Consider the following 18653-nt stretch of genomic DNA (forward strand, 5'->3'; position numbering starts at 1 on the left):
TGTTCCAAATGACTTGAGGGAAAAGTGGAAAATGGAAGGCCGATTTTATTAGGATGGGGGAAGGGGATAAATACCAAAGGAGGGGGTAAGTAGAATAATATTTGAATGTCAATTATTATTTATCTACCTAAAACTACATGAGGTCTGTAAGTCCTGTAAAGTAAGTACACACACACACACACACACACACACACACACACACACAAACACATGTGCGCGTGGCGTGCTCTCTCTGTCTCTCTCTGTCTCTCTCTGTCTCTCTCTGTCTCTCTCTGTCTCTCTCTCTCGGAAAACCAACAACCACCACTTTACTAAACCAGTGTTAGTCCCCAACTCCATACTTATCCTTACATCCAGATAAGTGCAGAGCTCAGTCCTCATCAAAGAAACTTCAACAGACCATCACAGAAAACACAACCCACAACCGATAATTAGGAGCTCATGTGGAACTCAGTCCCCACAGATAACCCACAGGGAAACACAATTCTTGTACCTGCGGCTCTGAGACTGTTGTGGAGAAGGTGGAAGGTTTGTAGGAACCAGTGGAACGGCTCTGTTCTGAGACCCATGAAGTCTTATCAACCAGGCCTAAACAACGACTGTACCAACGGACATGCTCACATGGAAGGGAGAAAACGGGGTCACAACCCTAGACAAACAACTACTGATAACTGGGGAAAGCTGAGCGTAGGGAAACGATCTTCCCAGAGGGAGCTGCCCCAAGTTATCCAGTAGCAAGTGGCCAGCCCTGAGATCATGCACACACTGGTAACGTATGAACAGAGCAGGTTGTATTTAGGAATATGTGTAACAATATTTATATATGTATACATAACAATGTTTCTATATGTATACATAACAATGTTTCTATATGTATACACGACAATATTTATATATGCATACATGACAATGTTTCTATATGTATACATAACAATGTTTCTATATGTATACATAACAATGTTTCTATATGTATACATGACAATATTTATATATGCATACATGACAATGTTTCTATATGTATACATAACAATGTTTCTATATGTATACATGACAATATTTATATATGCATGCATGACAATGTTTATATATGTATACATGAGAATATTTATATATGCATACATGACAATATTTATATATGCATCATGACAATGTTTATATATGTATACATAACAATGTTTATGTATACATAACAATGTTTATATATGTATACATGACAATATTTATATATGTATACATAACAATGTTTATATATGTATACATAACAATAATTTAAAAAAGAGGCATGAATTTCAAAGAGGAAGAGGAGGGGGCTGGAAGTAGGAAAGGGAAGGAAAAAATTATGCATTTTAATCTCAAAACATAAAAAATTATTAAAAACAGATGATGCAGAAGCAAGCTAGAATGACTGTGATGTTATAGAAAAGAAAGAGCTAAGCTATAATCAGTGATTTGAATAAACTCAGATAGAAAATAAACAATAAAATAAAAGTTTAATTCTGGAGGCTGGGAGATGGTAAAGGGTTTGCTAAAACTTTAGGTTTAGAAACCATGGAAAGTTTAGAAACCATGGAAAAAGGTGAGCACAGCACTGTGGCCTGTAATCCGACCGACAAGAGATGGGCAAATTCCTGGGCTCACTGGCCAATTAGCAGTCAGAATAGAAAGCTCCAGGTTTCAGTGACTGACGCTGTTTCAAAACCTGAGGTGGCTGCATGTATACTGAACACAGACTCACGGACACACACACTGAGTAAACAACGTCAAATTCAGAGTGGCTTTGACAATCAACAATAAGGAAACAATCCTACCACCTCTGACAGGAAGGCCTGGTCATATGGGCTGCAAATTCCTCAAAGGCTTTTGTGGGAAATGTCCAACACTTACCAACCGGGATATTTGAAGTGGTCACAGCAGTAGCGTGGGATGAATGGGAGGAGGGCATTGTCATGGTAACAATTGTACTTGTGGGAGCCTGTGTGTGCGACACAGATCCTGAAAAGAGGGTAAAAAACATCCTTAACAGCAGTTTTCCTGTACACACTGCAGACTCCTCAAACCCTTGGGAAAGCTCTTGGGGAAGAGAGAATTTTCCTCTGAAGGTGAAAAATGAGAACCGTGCCCAGCACACTTGCCTTATTTCTGCCTGGTCCACTGACAGAGCAGGATCACTGACTTACCAGCTGTGGTTGCTGAAGGAAGCGTGTTGGTTGCCAGAATAGGTGCTACTGTAGCTGCAGCCACTGGTGTGCCAGTGCTAAAGATGGTTTTCTGTGAGGGGACCCCGTAACACAGTTATACACAGGAATATTTTCTATTTGACTCTAGCCGGAGTCAACCCTGAGGCAGTTTAACCCGTTTTTACCTGAGCCATTGTATGGAGCTGCTGTTTTGGCGTTCCTAGTGCAGGATGAGAAGGCAGTGTGATTCTCGTTGTCACATCCCGAGACTGTGCAGGACGCTGGATACTAATGGCTGCAGATGGTGGGTGCTGGATAGATAACGTGGGCCGACTGTGGGGAAGAAGGTACCATGTGACTTCTAAGTTCACCCAGACACAGCAAAGTTAGTCAAGGAAGGCATCTTGTCCTTCTGATCATACAAACTTTAAGTTTCAGGTAAGACAATAATGAAATAAGTGGCCCTTGGGTTTCTTTCTTGTGGCTGACTGCCATCTTGTTTCCAAGGGTAGCAATATACACCAAAAAAATGTATAATTTAACCCATAGTCATGATGCAGTTAACACTTTTGAGAATTTCTTATACATTTATTTAATCTGTGTATGTAAGCACACATATGCCATAGAGTATGTGTGGAGATCAGAGGACAATTTGTAGTTATTTTTCTTCTTCTACTATGTGGGTTCTGAGATTAAGCTCAGGGTATCAGGTATAGAGGGAGCGTCACATTCTGAATCATCTTTCTGGTCCACCATTTTCCCCCCAATGCTACAGAAGGAAACCAAGAGAGTCTTGAGTATGCTAACAAGGACTTACCACGACCTATATCTGACCCGGGCCTTATAAGACAAGGTCTACTTTGTTACCCAGACTGGCCTTGAACTTGAGATCTTTGCCTTCTAAGTTCCAGGATTTTGGAAGATACTTGGTGACAGTTGAAAGAACATACTTATAACAATCACACTTTGCTGTGGAAAATACCAAAGACAGACAATGAAGTTCTCTTATGTATTTGGTTGTGAGCCTAGCCTTTTTAACGGATGAGCCATCTCTCCAGCCCAACAATGAAGTTCTCATGTTATGAATTTTTGACAAGCTTCCTAAGGAAAGATTACAAGTACCTATGATTCGTCTATGTAGACATTTGAAGCCCTGACCTTCCCCTAGTTCTATACCATCTGTACTCAGTGGAAGAACCTCGCTGCAATACAGGCTGTGGTTCTGACGGACTAGTAAGGGACGCAAGCACACACTGTCACTAGACTCCCTGGTAGCTGCAAAACTGGAATGACGGCAAGACTCAAGTTGGCTTCTCAGAGAAAGGGGATCTTATAGGACTGCACTGAGTAGTGGGGTGGGGCATGCCCGAATTCTATGCCTCAAGAACTGAGGCACAAGATTCACAAGGATCATCTGTGCCCAGAGTTCCAGACCAGCCTGAGAAACACTAGACCAAGACCCTGTTTCATAAACAAAGAACAAACAATGGAACAAGCAAGCATATTTAGGGACTATGTAGCTATTTGAGAAGAAAAATTTGGATCCATACCTCATGGTCTACCAGGATAAATACTGAAAGAATCAAAGACTTTTGGCGACTAAAAGTATACATGGTGGGAGAATTCTTTCCTGAGGCTGCGGTGAGGGACCCACACAGTAGAGCGAGAGAATCAACTCTGAAAAGCTGTCCTCTGATCTCTGCACACGTGCCACATAGACACACAGACAATACATTATAAAGGATGCCTCTTCTCCTCTCCTATTATCATTCTGGATGGTGTTTCACTATGTAGCCCAGGCTGACTCAAGTTCCTAGGCTCCTGCCGCAGTTTCCTAAGTGCTGCGATTACACAGGCAGACCACCACCCTCAACTCATTCCTAGAAAGGGAAGCAGGCTGTGACAGCACGTTCGTGCAGTCCTAGCACTTGGAAGGTAAGGCATGAGATCAGGAGCTCAAACCACTTTAAGAATTCGGTCATTGGGTAAAGAAACGTACAAAGAAAACAAGAAGGAAGGCATGATTATGGGTAATCGTGTTTACAACCCAGTAACTGAGGAGGCGAGGCCAGGAGGACCGCGTTTGAAGCCAGCCTCCAACTGTACAAAAACAAAATCTATCACATAAGTATTTACCATTCAGAGACACAAGTGTGGTTCACGGTTAGAATCCCAGCATTTGGGAGGCTAAGAGAGGAGGAGCCTAACTCTCCAGGTCAGCTTTGGCTACCGAAGGGGAGATGCCATCTCAAGCAACAGTTACAGTATGAGGTATGAACTGGTAAAAACTGAGGCAGGTAATCAGACATTAGCTATAGAAAATTCTAACTACCTAGTTCTCTGATTAATTTTTGCAATCTGTTAAATGTATTTGCACAAATGAAAAATGGCATAGTGTAAAATGTGCATATACATGTACTATGGCATTATCTATGATAGTATGGGACTAGACACACCCTGAATCCAGTCATGAGGGGTTGTTCTAGTGCTATTAACTGTGACAGAATATTAGGTGTTAAAATGGAAAGCTTTCAATGTGTTATATGAAAAAAAGAAAACAAAACCACAATGTGAAGCAGGAGAAAGAAGTAAACATTCTTTAGGGGTAAAAGGGATAAAATAAAAACCTATTCAAATGTGAATGCATCAGCAGGCACGGGCATTGGAAGAATATTTTAGAAGCTGTAAAAGGCTGCCTTGGAGAGACAGAGCGGCTGAGGATACAGCTTAGTCGGCAAAGTGAGCCTGGCATGCCTGAGGCTCTGGCTTCAGTAACCAGCGCTTCGTAAGCCAGGTGTGGTGGTGCACGTGGGTAGGTCCAGCACCTGGAAGGTAAACACTAGAGGATCAGAAGTTCGAGGTCATCCTTGGCTGTATTTATAAGTCAACTTTGTGTCTGAGTCCTTAAAACCCCTAAAGACGGGGCTAAAAAGGTGGCTCAGTGGTTAACTTGCAGAGGACCCTGGCTTGGTTTCCTCACCTACACGGCATCTCACGACCATCTCCCAACTGTAGTTCCAGGACATCCAAAAGCGTCTTCTAGCCTCCACCATGTGGAACACACACACACACACACGCACACACACACGCACGCACGCACGCACGCACGCACGCACACACACGCTTGCTTCTGCAGCACACGTAGTGAAATTGGAACAAGACAGAGAATAGGACACCTTGACAATTTGTGAGGAATTCTGTATTAAAAATACTCATGAAGTAAAAATAAGCGAAGCTGTGTCATCTGGAAGAGTAGAGTTCTTCACTGCTACACCATCCCTCCCACTCCCCAAATACAGGACACCCACACACACAGGATCTCTTTGAGACAGGGCGTTTCCACTGAACTAAGCAGACCAGACGCCAGCCTGGCCTCAGAGATCTGCCTTCGCCTTCTGAGTGCCGGGATTATCTCTCATGTCTAGCAAAATACGGAGGTGTGTGCATGCGTGCGTGCGTGCGTGTATAAAATTTGTATCCATCTATGTTTTAGGATTTTATTTTATGTGTACTGGCGCTGCATGTATATCTGTGTACCACATGCATGCAATGCCCAGCAAAGTCCAGAAAAAATAAACCAATCTTTAAGGGGGAAAAAGGGCCTTCCAAGACAAAAGAGAAAACACTGGAGTTTGGTGCCAGTACCATTTCCAGAGTGAGCATCTGCAATGTCAAGAGCTTTCCAAGCCGTTTGAACAGACAATGCTCTATGAATTGTGCTATTCACAACCATGTGGGTGGCAATCAATTTTATGAAGCTCAAAGTGTGAACAGTCACATCCCAATTTAGACCTGCTGGTGCTGCCCCATTTCTTAAGCACTGAAAAACTGCCCTCCAGTGGAAAAATAAAATAAAATAGAACTCGTACTAAAAATAAAGTTAAAAGGAGACTTATATTGAAAAAGAAATTAAAAAATGGGAGAAGCAAAGCAAGTTGGTAAATGAGAATTGAGGAAAGTAAATGCTTCTTAAGTATCTTCTTCTGCTCTTATATTTTGGAGTCACGTGAATATCGAGTATGGAGACAGTGAGGGTAGCCTGCCAAGAGCAGATGGCAATGTGGAGGAAACAGGGAATTTACAAGGCCATATTTATGAAGCTTTGTCTTTGAACAATTTCAGACAAGCAAATCTAGCTTTATGCTAAATTATAATAAACTGCAAGAACACACTACAAAATTAGGTAGCCTTGCATTGCAAAGGGAAAGAAACTCGAGGAACCTGCAAACGTGTATTAGACGCAGAAGAATGACACTGTTCCCTGCACAACACCCTGAACCTTTGTATTTTGGAAATGAGAGTATGAATCAGAACGAGAAGTGAGTGAAGGATGACTCAGGAGGTCAGGGCACGACAACAAGCCGGGGTGGGGTGGGGTGGGGGTGGTCTGAGCTAGATGCACAGATCACATGGTGGAATGAGAGAACTCCTTCCTGCAAGTTGTCCTCTGACTTGCATGTATGCCACGACACATACGTGACTGAGCACATATGTATGAACATCTAAATAAAATGTAGTAATAATTTTAAAAAGATACTGGTACTGCACCTCACAGAGAAAAGAATCACTGTTAAATGACTTCTGAATACTTCCTCCTCTGGTTAGTGGAATGCAGTCTGAGAACAGAGAAAGCTTTTCACTGAGCTAATTCAGTGATCGATTGGCAGTAATAATCTATAAGGGACTAAAGAACAAGAAGAGCCTCAGCTTTGATTTAGTGTATCACGGATTATCATACGATGATGGATAGCAAGTACTTATGTTAGTATTTTAAGGAAGCAACATTTTTAGTCTAAGGAAAAGATACGTATACATGAAATCTAAGAAAACAAGCCAGGAAATGGCTCAGTTGGTAAAGTGTTTGCCTTGCAAACATGAGGACATGAGTTCAAGTCCCAATGACCCAAGTGATGGTTGGAGGCAGACAGGTAGATTCTGCCGAAACGTAAAACGCCAGCTAACCCGGGCTGTTGGCTAACAAGAGACCCTGTCTCAAACGAAAGAGGGATGGCACCTGAAGACTGACTGACAGATAGGGCTGTCTTCTACTCTCTCTGTCTACACACACACACACACACACACACACACACACACACACACACACACACACACCTTTTCAATCGGAAGTCTTGGTTCACAGAAAAGGATTCAAAGGAATGCCACCCTAGAACGATGAACACCTTAGAACCGAGTCCTTAGGTGCGAATGTTACTGTTCACTAGAACACAGCATATCTGGAAAAAACTGCTATTTTCAAAACCAGAGAAGCAGAGAAAGGAGAGTGAGCTTGTGGTATTACATATCAAAAAGAAGTACTCAAAGATTAATAGTTACCAAAGGGACAGTGAAGGAGAAACAAGAGGACAGAAGAGAGGTGCAGCGCTCTCAATAGACGAGTTCTGGGACAAACTGGGGGATGGTCGGGGGGAGGGAAGGGAGAGGATGTGCTGGGGATTTTAAGACACAGCGAGTAAATGAACACCCATTGTTGGTGAAAACCTCCTCTGCCAAATGCATTCAGCTGTCAAGTAAGGCCATCCAGGTAGAAACTGCTCTATAACTTGCAAAGTTCTCTGATATTTTATTATTAAATAATAAAGTAGTCAACTGTTTTCCTCCTCCCAAGTTGCATAGGGAACCAAATTTCTTTTGTTCTGAGACAGGGTCTAACTGCAGCTCAGCTGACTCTCAAACGTGTTAAATCACCTAAGCTAGCTCTGGACTTACTCTCCTCCTGCCTCAGCCTCCTGACTTCTCTGTGCAGTGAAATCAGAGGTGGGATAGTTCCGAGGGCTAGAAGCCAAGGATATAGGGCTAAACAAGGAACTGAAATATGGGTCAGTGGGTCCCACATGTAATATGCTGTGACCCACGGAAGAGACACTTTTCTATTTTGAGCGGCCCATCTTCAACTACAGGATAGAAGTAGTGGTCAAGAAAACTAACATAGGAATAGGACACTGGGTGTTAACTCAGTGTGCTGCCTTGGCTATGAAAAGAACTAATTACAGATAGTTCATTTAGAATAAACAAAATTAAATCAAAGATGGAAACTCAAAGCCAGACATGGTGGCTCACACCTAAAACCCTTGCAGCTAAGAGGCGTAAACACAGGGGTTGCTGAGAGTTCCAGGCTAAGATAGCAGCATAATAATTCCAGGTCAGCCTGGTGCTACAGAATGAGAGGGAGGGATGGGTGGTGGTGGGAGTGGATCAGAGAGAGAGAGAGAGAGAGCGTGCGTGTGTGTGTGTGTGTGTGTGTGTGTGTGTGTGTGTGTGTGTGTTTAGGAAATCGCAATCTACTGAAACTCATAGAAGTAACTGCATCTGTGAAACGAAAACGAGACAAATCCACGCTCACAGGAAGGAGACCAAAACCAGTGCTTGGAGGTCCAGACAGAAGCTTCAGTTTTCTGCTTAGTTACTGCTCAGTTATTTCGGGCATGATGATATGATAGAGAGGCAAACATGGGAACTGATGCTGTAGTAAACACAGCAAGAAGCAGCAAGCGATTCTGCACACTTGTGGTCCAAGCTACTTTGGGCTGAAAGAGCTGAGGCTAAGATCTTGAGCCAAGAAGTTTGAGATCAGCCTGGGCAACACAGCAAGAACGTATCTCACACAAAACAGTTAAGAAATGACGAGGAGACCCAGTATGGTGCCAATACTTTTAATTCCAACACTGAGAGGCAGAGGCAGGCAGACCTCTGAGTTTCAGGCCAGCCAAAGCTACACAGTGAAACTCTGTCTTAAAAAACAAAACCAAACCGAACCGAACCGAATTGAACTGAACCAAACCAAAGAGGATCACGAGCACAACTTAAAGAGAAAAAGCTAAAAAAAAAAAAAAAAAAGGAGAGAGAGAGAGAGAGACACACACACACAATATAGAGATAATTGGGCACCACTTCCTAATAAAACAAAGTAGAAATAATATAGAAAGAATTTGAGAAAACTTTGTTTTTCTTCCCAAGAGAGGGGTTTCTCTGTGCAGCTCTGGCTGTCCTGGATCTTGATCTGTAGACCAGGCTGGCCTCAAATTTATAGAGATCTTTCTGCCTCCGAGAGTGCTGGGACTAAAGGTGTACACCACTATGCCTAACTAAGGAAACTTATAAATACCATTGTATGCTACAGATTGAAAAGGTATACATTAAAAAATGAACTGTATGTGACAGTCAGAGCAGATCAGATCTTAGCGATGGTGTTACCGCTCAGTGGAGAGTGCTTCCCTGTATGCCTGAGGCCCTAGGTTGAAAGCCCAATAGTGGGAAAGAAAAGTGCTGAACTCCATAAAGTAACAAGGGTGAGAAGTCACATGTGTAGTTAAGGTCTTCTAAGAGGTCAGAAGATAAACCAGGCTTAGCTTCAGACTTTTAGAGATCCGCCACCCAGCGTGAGAAGATAGGAGAAGTACGTACTATGGAGAACTCAGAGAAAGCATCGAGTAACAGTGAACACAGACACAGAAACAGCTAGAACAGAGAGGAGCACAGCAACAAACCATGGCGGAAGTTCTAGGAGACGAGCCTGAGCAGTGAAGTCACAACATTGCTCCTCCACGGTAAGAAATCTTTTAGATCTGGAGAACCGATCACCAGGAGAGTACGTGAGGCAAGTTTAAAGTTCTGGGCTCTGGTGTGAGTGCACACACAAACACACATAAGGTCGTTTTTTGAAGAAAAACACATTTTATCAATCAAGTGACAAATCAGAGGAAAGAAACTGGTCAAAGGATGGAGATAAAGTACTGAATGTACTTAACCAGAGGAGGCCTCGCCACCTCTCTTTCCTCTCCGGAGTTTTATGTTTTGTACTCGGAACCACGTTCACTACACTGGTTTATCTTTGAGAATTTAGGAGAACTCTATGGAACCACACAGGCCCGGTGCATTCAATTTTTTCTTCTACTTTTTTCATAGAAATTGGTCTGTTTATACTTGCTATCTCCAGATCACAAAGAAACTGGGTATTAGGAATTTATTATAATTATAGATGCAAGCAGAAAAAACCCTGATAATTAAGCTTTTTCCTGTGTAATTTACCAGTGTATATCTCATGCTAAGAGCAGTGCTAATATAGAGGAAGCACTCAAAAGCTTATGTGACTGAATAGTCAACATTCATTTGGCAAAACCACAGGACGTTTTACGGAAATGCTCAGGAATACACAGGAAAAGATACTTTAATAACCTGATTTTTAAAAAGGCCCTACACCTAGTTATCTTTGTATATCCAAGTCAAATTTCATCGCATCATTTGAATGTAATAAAAATTTATAGCTAATATCACATGCATCCTTTTGTAAGAGTCACCTTGGTTATAGATCTCTTCACAGCAAGGTATCACCGACCCAGACAGTAGGGAACAGAAGTTCTAGCATCCCAATTAAAAATTGCTGGGCGCTCTATTCCAGACCTCTTCATCTCACCCACCTTGGGTGTGCTCAAGACACCCACAGTCGATAACTGCAAGGTTCTGACTTCTAGCACAGGGGCCTCTTCAACCACCCACTGACAACAATTTCAGTTGCTTCACAGATAAAAGCCAAACTGAGGACTGAAGTCATGGCTCACTGGTTAAGAGTAGATGACGCTCTTCCGGGACTCAAGTTCTAGTCTTAGCACCGTATGTGGGTCACACCGGCTGTAACTCTACCTCCTGGGGTACTTGACACCACTGGCCTCTGCAGGTACCCACACTCATGTGCACATACTTATAAACAGACACACATATTGAGAAATATTAAAAATAAATATAAAATAATCCGAATTTACCAAAAAAAAAAAATGGTTCTACAGTTATCCCTCACCAACCAGACTTAACCTCTATGGCTTGGTAGTTTTTCTAAATATAGGTCCCTATATGACCCAGATTAGGCCAAACTCCTGGACTCAAGTGATCCCTGTCCTAACCTCCTGGCTGTCTGAGACAACAGAGGAGTTTGTTGTCTCAGCACCTAGCTTTTCTACACATTTCTTCATTCTATTAGCATCCCCTTTGAAACACCCAATCATCCCACTGAAGCTAATGAACTTGTGATTTGTCTGCAGCCAAAGATAGGCACTGTAGCTTCAACCTTTGATTGGAATTTATACTCGCTTCAGTCAGATGGATGCTCATCCCCCCCAGAGTACTCCTCTTCAGCCTCTCTGAACCACAGCACTTGCACTTGGCACTACTATGTGGTCTAGGCAATGACAAGGCCTGACACACTCATATTCGAGGCCGCACTGTTTTCCTGGACAAAGTTTTCTACCCTTACAGAAACATACTTTAATTATAAAAAATGAAGATTTTAGGTACTCTCTTAGCATCTTAGTATCAAATTAGGATGTCTCTTTAGTATAAAGTGAATGCCTGATTTGAAAATTGCAGTTTGATAACCACAAGACTTGCCCAAAGGCATTATATAGTATTAAAAAGTTTCTAGGGGTTGGGGATTTAGCTCAGTGGTAGAGCGCTTGCCTAGCAAGCGCAAGGCCCTGGGTTCAGTCCCCAGCTCCGAAAAATAGAAAAGTAAAAAAAAAAAAAGTTTCTATATAGCACAAGGAACGTTTGTCAGATTGGAGGTGGTAGAAATTTTTGCGGGTATATATTTATATTACATGTTTATATATTCTATGTATATATACTTATATATAATATATCTATATAATTTACACTTATTTTGTCAGTTATTATTAACATGGTGATAATATACAAGATATATAAGGAACTACAAATAGTAAACAGTAAACGGAATGAAAACTTCCAATATATAAATGGCCTAATGAACAAACAGATAGTTCTTAGAAGAAACAGAAATGACTATCAAGGAAATACAAATTAAAACTTTGCAGATCCCATTTCACCCCAGTCAAAATGATCACTGTCAAGAAAACAAATGGACCAGCAAGGTAACTCAGGGCTAAATGCGCCTGCTGCCAAGCCTCATGACCTGAGGGCCTTCTGGGGCCTTCATGGAGAAGGGGACAGGAAACCCCCAAGAGCTGACTTCTAACTTCATTAAGTCTATCTTGGCATGTACACGGCCACATAAATCCACAAAATAAGTAAATAATAAAGAAAGAAACAACTGTTAGTGAAGATGTGGGTAAAGGGGTACCTCCATTCACCCAAGACGGACATGTAAACTCAGTAATGGAGGGTAGAGGTTTCTCAAAAAATACAATGTACACCTACCATGAGACCCAGGTAAACCCCCAGGCACAGTCCCGAGACCTCTTCCTCCGCAGAGATGCTTACATACTCAAGTTTACCATGGGTCCACTCACAGGAGCAAGGAGCCAAGAGTCAGCCTAGATGCCCATCCACAGAAAAATGGGCAACAAAAACATGGTACACATACACGTGGAGTTTTATTTAGTAATAAAAATGAAATCTGCAAGACATTGCATGGATCTGGAAATCATTAAGTGAGGCAACCTAGACTCAACCAACAGGTAAATTCTCAATTACAAATCCTTGCTTTTCATTTTTATGTATGTGTGCGTGTATGTGCATGTGTGCGTGTGTGTGTGTGTGTGCGTGTGTGTGTGTGTGTGAGCATGCGAGTGTATGAGTATAGACCTTGAAACTAGAGTGAGGAGGGGCTATGGAATACATGTGACTTAATGTGGAAAGGGAACTAATCAGGCCAGAAGACAGGAGGCAGGAGGGAGGAGGCCTGGGGAAAGAGAAGAGGAAGGTCCCCACAACCAAGTTAATGCTAGGGAGATCTGTCAGGGTAAAAGCACTTGCTGTGCAAACACAAGACACCAAGTTTGAACCCTCAGAACCCACATAAAAGCAGAAGATGAAGCCCGACTGACTGGAATCCAGTGCTTCTACAGAAAGGGAAGGCAGAGGCAGGAGAATGCCTGGAAGACCATGGGCTAGTCTGGTATATGCTGAGGGGGGATAAAAAGCCCTTGTCCCGGACAAGGTTCAAGGTTAGGACAGACGCTGAGGTGATCCTCTGATCTCCACGTGCTGTGGTGTATGCTTACCCATTCATATACGCATCCACTGAGTGTGGAAAGAGCCATATGGAAACCTTGCATGCTAATTAAAAGCAGAGGGGCTGGGGAAAGGCTCAGCAGTTACGAACACTGCCCACTTTTGCAAAGATTCCATCCCCAGGACCCACATGGCAGCTCATAACCACCCACAACTCCAGTCCCAGGGAATCCAATGCCCCCTGGACCACCACAGCATTAGTTGCATGCGGCACACATACATACACGTGGGCAAAGCATGTCCCACAAAACAAACAGAAAAACTTATTTGAGTTCCCAATTTGAATTACATTAATTATAGTTAAAAATTATGGGATTAGAATAGAATTTCCAACAATTTTGCAAACAGTCCTAAATGTTTAAGCCTTCCGTAGTACTTATTACATGAATATACTGACAAGCATAAAATCAAAACATCAACCAACTCTGTGAAATGCTGAAGAGGCTGTGTCAACTGAAGGTCTACTGAGCCAAGAGATAGTTCCTTAGGTCAAAATAAATAGCACGGCCACCTCATTGCTGGGAGACTTGCATTTATCTTTAATAAATGGTAAATTACTATGTATATAGTGAAGAGCTATTTTAAAATACATTCCACTTCTTTTTAAAGATCTATTTTTATCGTGTGTGTGTGTGTGTGCACGTGAGGGTCAGAAGAAGGAATTAGGTCCCCGAGAGTTGGAGTGACAGGTGGCTGTGACCTGTCCAATGCGGGTGCTGGAAACTAGACTGAGGTCCTCTGAAAGAGTAACAAGTATTCATTCATTGATTTATCAATTCATTCACAACAATTATTCCTAACTGCTGAACTATCTTGCCAGTACCTTAAATTACATTTCTTTATGATTTATTATCAGTAAATGTTTGGTTTGTGCACTTATTTTATATACCTAGATATCCAGGGTCATGTGAAATTTCTCGGGAGACAAAGTTTAAGAAGCCCCGATCTAGAGTACAATTCAGAAGGAAGCATTTCAATTAAACACTCAATAAAGCGAAAGGAGAGGAGATGACTCGACGGAGGCCCTGTACCTGAGCGCCGAGTCAGCAGCGTGTGCTGCCGTGGTGGTGATGACGGGAGACTGCGCTCTGGTGGCTGACACTGTCGCTACTACAGCAGGAGGGATCGTACTGGAGGTGCTCACGGGTGGACGAGACTGCGGGGAGAGGAGAAATACTTCACTTAAAGCAGAGGACAAAACAAAATCCAGCAAGCCAAATCCTGAGACTCAGTTTTGAGATGGAAGCCTCCAGATGAGCTGCCTGTGCCTGGATGAACGGGAGTCCGCAGCGCTCCCACTTTTCTAGGTGTGTTATGCTAGACAAAGAGCTGCCAGAACTGTGCTGTGCCTATACTCCCAGCACCCGAGGGGCGGAGACCGGAACACTGACTACCTGGACTACTTAAACTACCTCAGAAACCAAAGAAGTGGCAGGGGTGAGAGTGGGGAGAGAACAGGAAATGCTAGAGCAGGACCCATGAGCTCAGTGGAAGAATGCGTGACTGGCACTCACAGGGTTCTGGGTTCAGCACTGCTGAACAGGCAGGGAAATTCTTATGTTATATTAGGTGTAGTGGCACAAGTCTTTGTCACAGCACTCAGAAGGCAGAGGCGGGTCAATCTTTGTGAACTGCAGGCTAGCCTGGTCTAGAGTTCTAGGCCAGCCAAGGCTACATAATCAGATTGTCTCAATACAAACACACACATTCCTATCTTGTTTAGATAGCCCATGAATTTTAAAAAAATTAATTAACTAACTTTATTTATATAAGTACACTGTAGTTGTGTTCAGACACTTCGGAAGAGGGCATCGGATCCACTATGGTTGTGAGCCACCCTGTGGGTGCTGGGAATTGAACTCAGGACCTCTGGAAGAGCAGTCAATGCTCTTAACCGATGAGCCATCTCTCCAGCCCACCCGTGACTTTTTAATAAAACTAGAATGAAAGGACTGCCCTAGTTTGGTAGCAACTGGGATTGAACTGTTAGGCCTGGCATTCCATAGTAGACTGTGGTGCTGAGTGGACATTTTAAACTCACTCTGCTGACAGGAGTCACAGGGCTCCAGATGGGGAGAACCCTCAGGTGTTCAGATAATCTCTACATTTTCACACAGATCGTTAGCCCTAACCCTTACTACTGAACCTGTGTAAAATCTGACCAAGGAGTTCCACGATGCCATCAATCACCCACTATTCCTATCACCGGAGTCCCGACTCACCCTCTTCCTGACCTTCACAGATGCAATGAATCACCAAGTCCTGCCTGCTCTTCCTCTTGTATGTGCGTGCGTGTAGACGCCGAGCATGTGCTACTGTGCACCCGAGTGTGGTATGAGAGGACCATGTAGGACCAAGATGAACGCAGGCTCTCCAGACTGGCACAAGTGCCCTGACTGACTCAAGCCCCAGTGCCCGCTCTTTCCCTTATGTGACCTCCGCCCTCATCTGCTGCTCCCCACCGCATTAGGACCGCCACCGCTGCTTTCTCCCCGAGTGAGCTCTTTGACCTGGTCCTAAGTCTCCTTAACTTTTGATGTATTCCATACATCTTTCTGAGGATTAATGTCATGTATTTTGTTGGCAGGAAGGTCGTTCGCTTTACTTTCAAAGTTTAAGTTCTGTATATTTTTCCCCTGGGGGTGGGGGGTGTTGTGGGCAGGGACTCATGGAACCCAGGCTGGCATCACTGTTGTGGTTAAGGATATTTAATTTCTGGCTCTCGTGCTTTACCTGAAATGTCTGGGATCAGACATGGGCTACCACATCCGCTTACTGTTTTGTTTTGTTGAGATATTGTCTTTCTACGTAGGTCTGTCTGGCCTAGACCTCACACAGCTCTGCCTGCCCTTGTCTCTCCCAAGTGCAGAAATGAAAGGCGTGTGTCACCACAGTAGGCCACGTTTGCTTTTAAAGAGAGCAGTTAATTTGCAAATATTACCTTTTAGACGCTTGAAAGTACTAGAATTTCTACCTTCTCTATGTAACTAAGTTAGATGCATTTTTCAAAGAGTACATGATCCATAAAATCAAGATCACACTCCATGTCTTCAGAGCCCTTAATTTAGAAGAAACACTAAGTCTTTCTTCCCCTTCCGAAGCTGAGGGCCGAACCCAGGGCCTTGCGCTTCCTAAGCAAGTGCTCTACCACTGAGCTAAATCCCCAACCCCGACAATTTTTATGTGTATGTGTATGTGCATGAGTAACTGTGCAGTGCACGCACACAGGACGCGTGGCGGTCAGGAGAGCACTGGGTCCCCTGGAACTGAAGTTACGGATGGTTGTTAGCCACCGTGTGGGTGCTGACAATGGGGACCTGGCTCCTCCGCAAGCACAGCCAGCGCTCTCACTACTGAGCCGTCTCGTCTGAAGTGCGTCTCCTGACACGGCATCATTCTCCAGTGCCGAGACTACAGAATTCCTGAGTAAAAATAAACAAGGGTCAAGTGTAGCTCAGCACTAGGGTGCTTGCCTGGCATGCAAGGGGCCCTGGGCTTGATTTTCAACATGGAAGAATGGGGTGTCTAAGTGTGTGTGGTGGGGGGATGCGAGGGGGACCACCAGAGATGCATTTAGTAGTTGAAAGCAACCTGAAAAGGGATACAATTATTTTTATGCATAAAATGTACATAAACCTTTTTGGTGCTCACAGAGCTCTATCCAAATTCAATTCTTCTCTACTTTAGCTAGCCTTTCCTCAGCACTGTAGCCAACACCGTCTTCCTCGCTCCTCTTCATGCTCTAGCACCTTACTTGTCACTTTCCCATCGGACTCTTACTGTCCCCGTTCTACACCTGCACTGCTCAAAGGGCATCCTCCAAACTGAAGTCATGCTGCTGAGCATCCCTGACCCGACATGCCTGGATTGGCTGGTGAATGAGGTGCTGCACCGCTGGCTGGGCCGTGGCAGCATTTGGCAGCTGGGAAGTTGGCCTCAGGACCGTGGTTACTTTAGAGCTGGACATCACAGCAGCAGCTGCTGCGCCTGGAGAGACAAAGATTATCAGTGTGGCCTACAGAAGCAGTACTTAACAAAGCCAATTGCAAGCCTCGGCACTGTGTGCATTTTCAGCCCCACTACACTACATACACTTATGAAGAAAATTAAGAAAATATGTACTCAAGGAATGTGTTTTGATTTTCGATTTGTTTATATGCATTTTAGGTTATAATCAGGAAGTATAGTGCCACTGCCTGACTGTGTCTAAGCCGCAAACACATTCGTCACTAGTAATACGTGAGACCTTGGTGAGACGGATACAGTGTGAAAAGGCAAACAGTGTCTCAGCATTTCTACTACGGTAGGCTTAACAGCACAGACTCCTGAGAGTCAATGAATGACTGTTGCAAACTGCCAGGTTATGACAGCTCTGAGGAAACCTGGTTCTATTTGTTAGTTTGATTTTTCTCAACAATTTCCAACTGTTTTACGTTCTAATGGAAGGTTAAAACTCCTTAAATTGATTACAATGTATTTAACTTATAAGTCAATCCTATTGCAGGATATTAAAACTTTAATCAACATTTTTCGTAAACGTATCACTGGAAGTCAGGTGTGGGTTCAACTCTGTAATCACAGTAACAGGAAGGGGAGTTAGGACAGGTCTCTGAGTTCTAGGTTCATCAGGCCTGCACTGCAAGGCTCTGTTACAAACACAACACAGCACAACCATCCAGGAGTAGTGCTGTGTACCTGCAATCTGCATTCAGGAGGAAGCTGCAGGAGGAGCCCAGCCCAAGTCTGAGACCAGCCTGGGTTACCTAGGAAGACTGCCTGAAAATGACAGCGAAACTCTCTTCCTTTAGATTACCAGAGACTTGTTCTAAGGTAACTGTAGGGAGCACACAACATGCCGGGCTGAAAGTCGGTCTTGCTGCAGGTTTATCTCCACTGCCCTGTCACTTTAAGCTGTCACCCTGTCCTCCAGCCAACGTCTCTTTGCTATAGTATTTCCCTAACGGAGCACAGTGTGCATTGTTACCTCGGGGTAAGTGGGAAGCGCCGATGTGAAGAGGGGGTCCGGGAGCACTGCTGCGGATAATGGACATCTGAACGTTTGTGGTCATAATGTGATGCAGGTTACTGGGATGCCCCTGGAAGAAACAGTGACAATGTTCACGAGGACAGTCTTAGCTATTGCCTACAGAAAGTCACTTTCCTTCAAACTGGGTCAGGTTATTCTTGAAAATTTTCCTTTTCCTTTATGCTGTTTTGGAGATTTCCAGGGCAAAAGCATGTATGATTCAAGATTGACGTACGGTCTTGAGTCAGGCCATTCCTTTTGGATACTGAGTATTGTGTACGGCTATACTACCCTGCATACACCCAATCTAACTGGGAGGCACCCAGGGAAAGGGCTCCGGGAGCTTTGTCTTCTACTGTGTTATAATAATGACCCTGTAAGTGAGCAGGTCAGGAGTGAGTGCACCTGAGCTAGTTACCAGACCCCGGACCGAGGAGACACCTGACGGT

General features: G+C 43.6%; 1 protein-coding gene across 1 annotated transcript in view; it reads right to left on the minus strand.

The window, feature by feature from the left end:
- Window positions 1–18653, minus strand: part of Sap130 (Sin3A associated protein 130) — a 75548-nt gene that overhangs the window by 44508 nt on the left and 12387 nt on the right. The window contains exons 5-10 of the mRNA XM_032885348.1: window positions 18163–18274; window positions 17041–17165; window positions 14210–14334; window positions 2363–2510; window positions 2178–2268; window positions 1885–1992 (exon numbers count right to left, since the gene is read on the minus strand). Coding sequence (XP_032741239.1) covers window positions 1885–1992; window positions 2178–2268; window positions 2363–2510; window positions 14210–14334; window positions 17041–17165; window positions 18163–18274 — 709 coding nt within the window. The remainder of the gene's footprint in view (window positions 1–1884; window positions 1993–2177; window positions 2269–2362; window positions 2511–14209; window positions 14335–17040; window positions 17166–18162; window positions 18275–18653) is intronic.

The sequence above is a fragment of the Rattus rattus genome, chromosome 15 (assembly GCF_011064425.1).
Source record: "Rattus rattus isolate New Zealand chromosome 15, Rrattus_CSIRO_v1, whole genome shotgun sequence".
Classification (NCBI taxonomy): domain Eukaryota; kingdom Metazoa; phylum Chordata; class Mammalia; order Rodentia; family Muridae; genus Rattus; species Rattus rattus.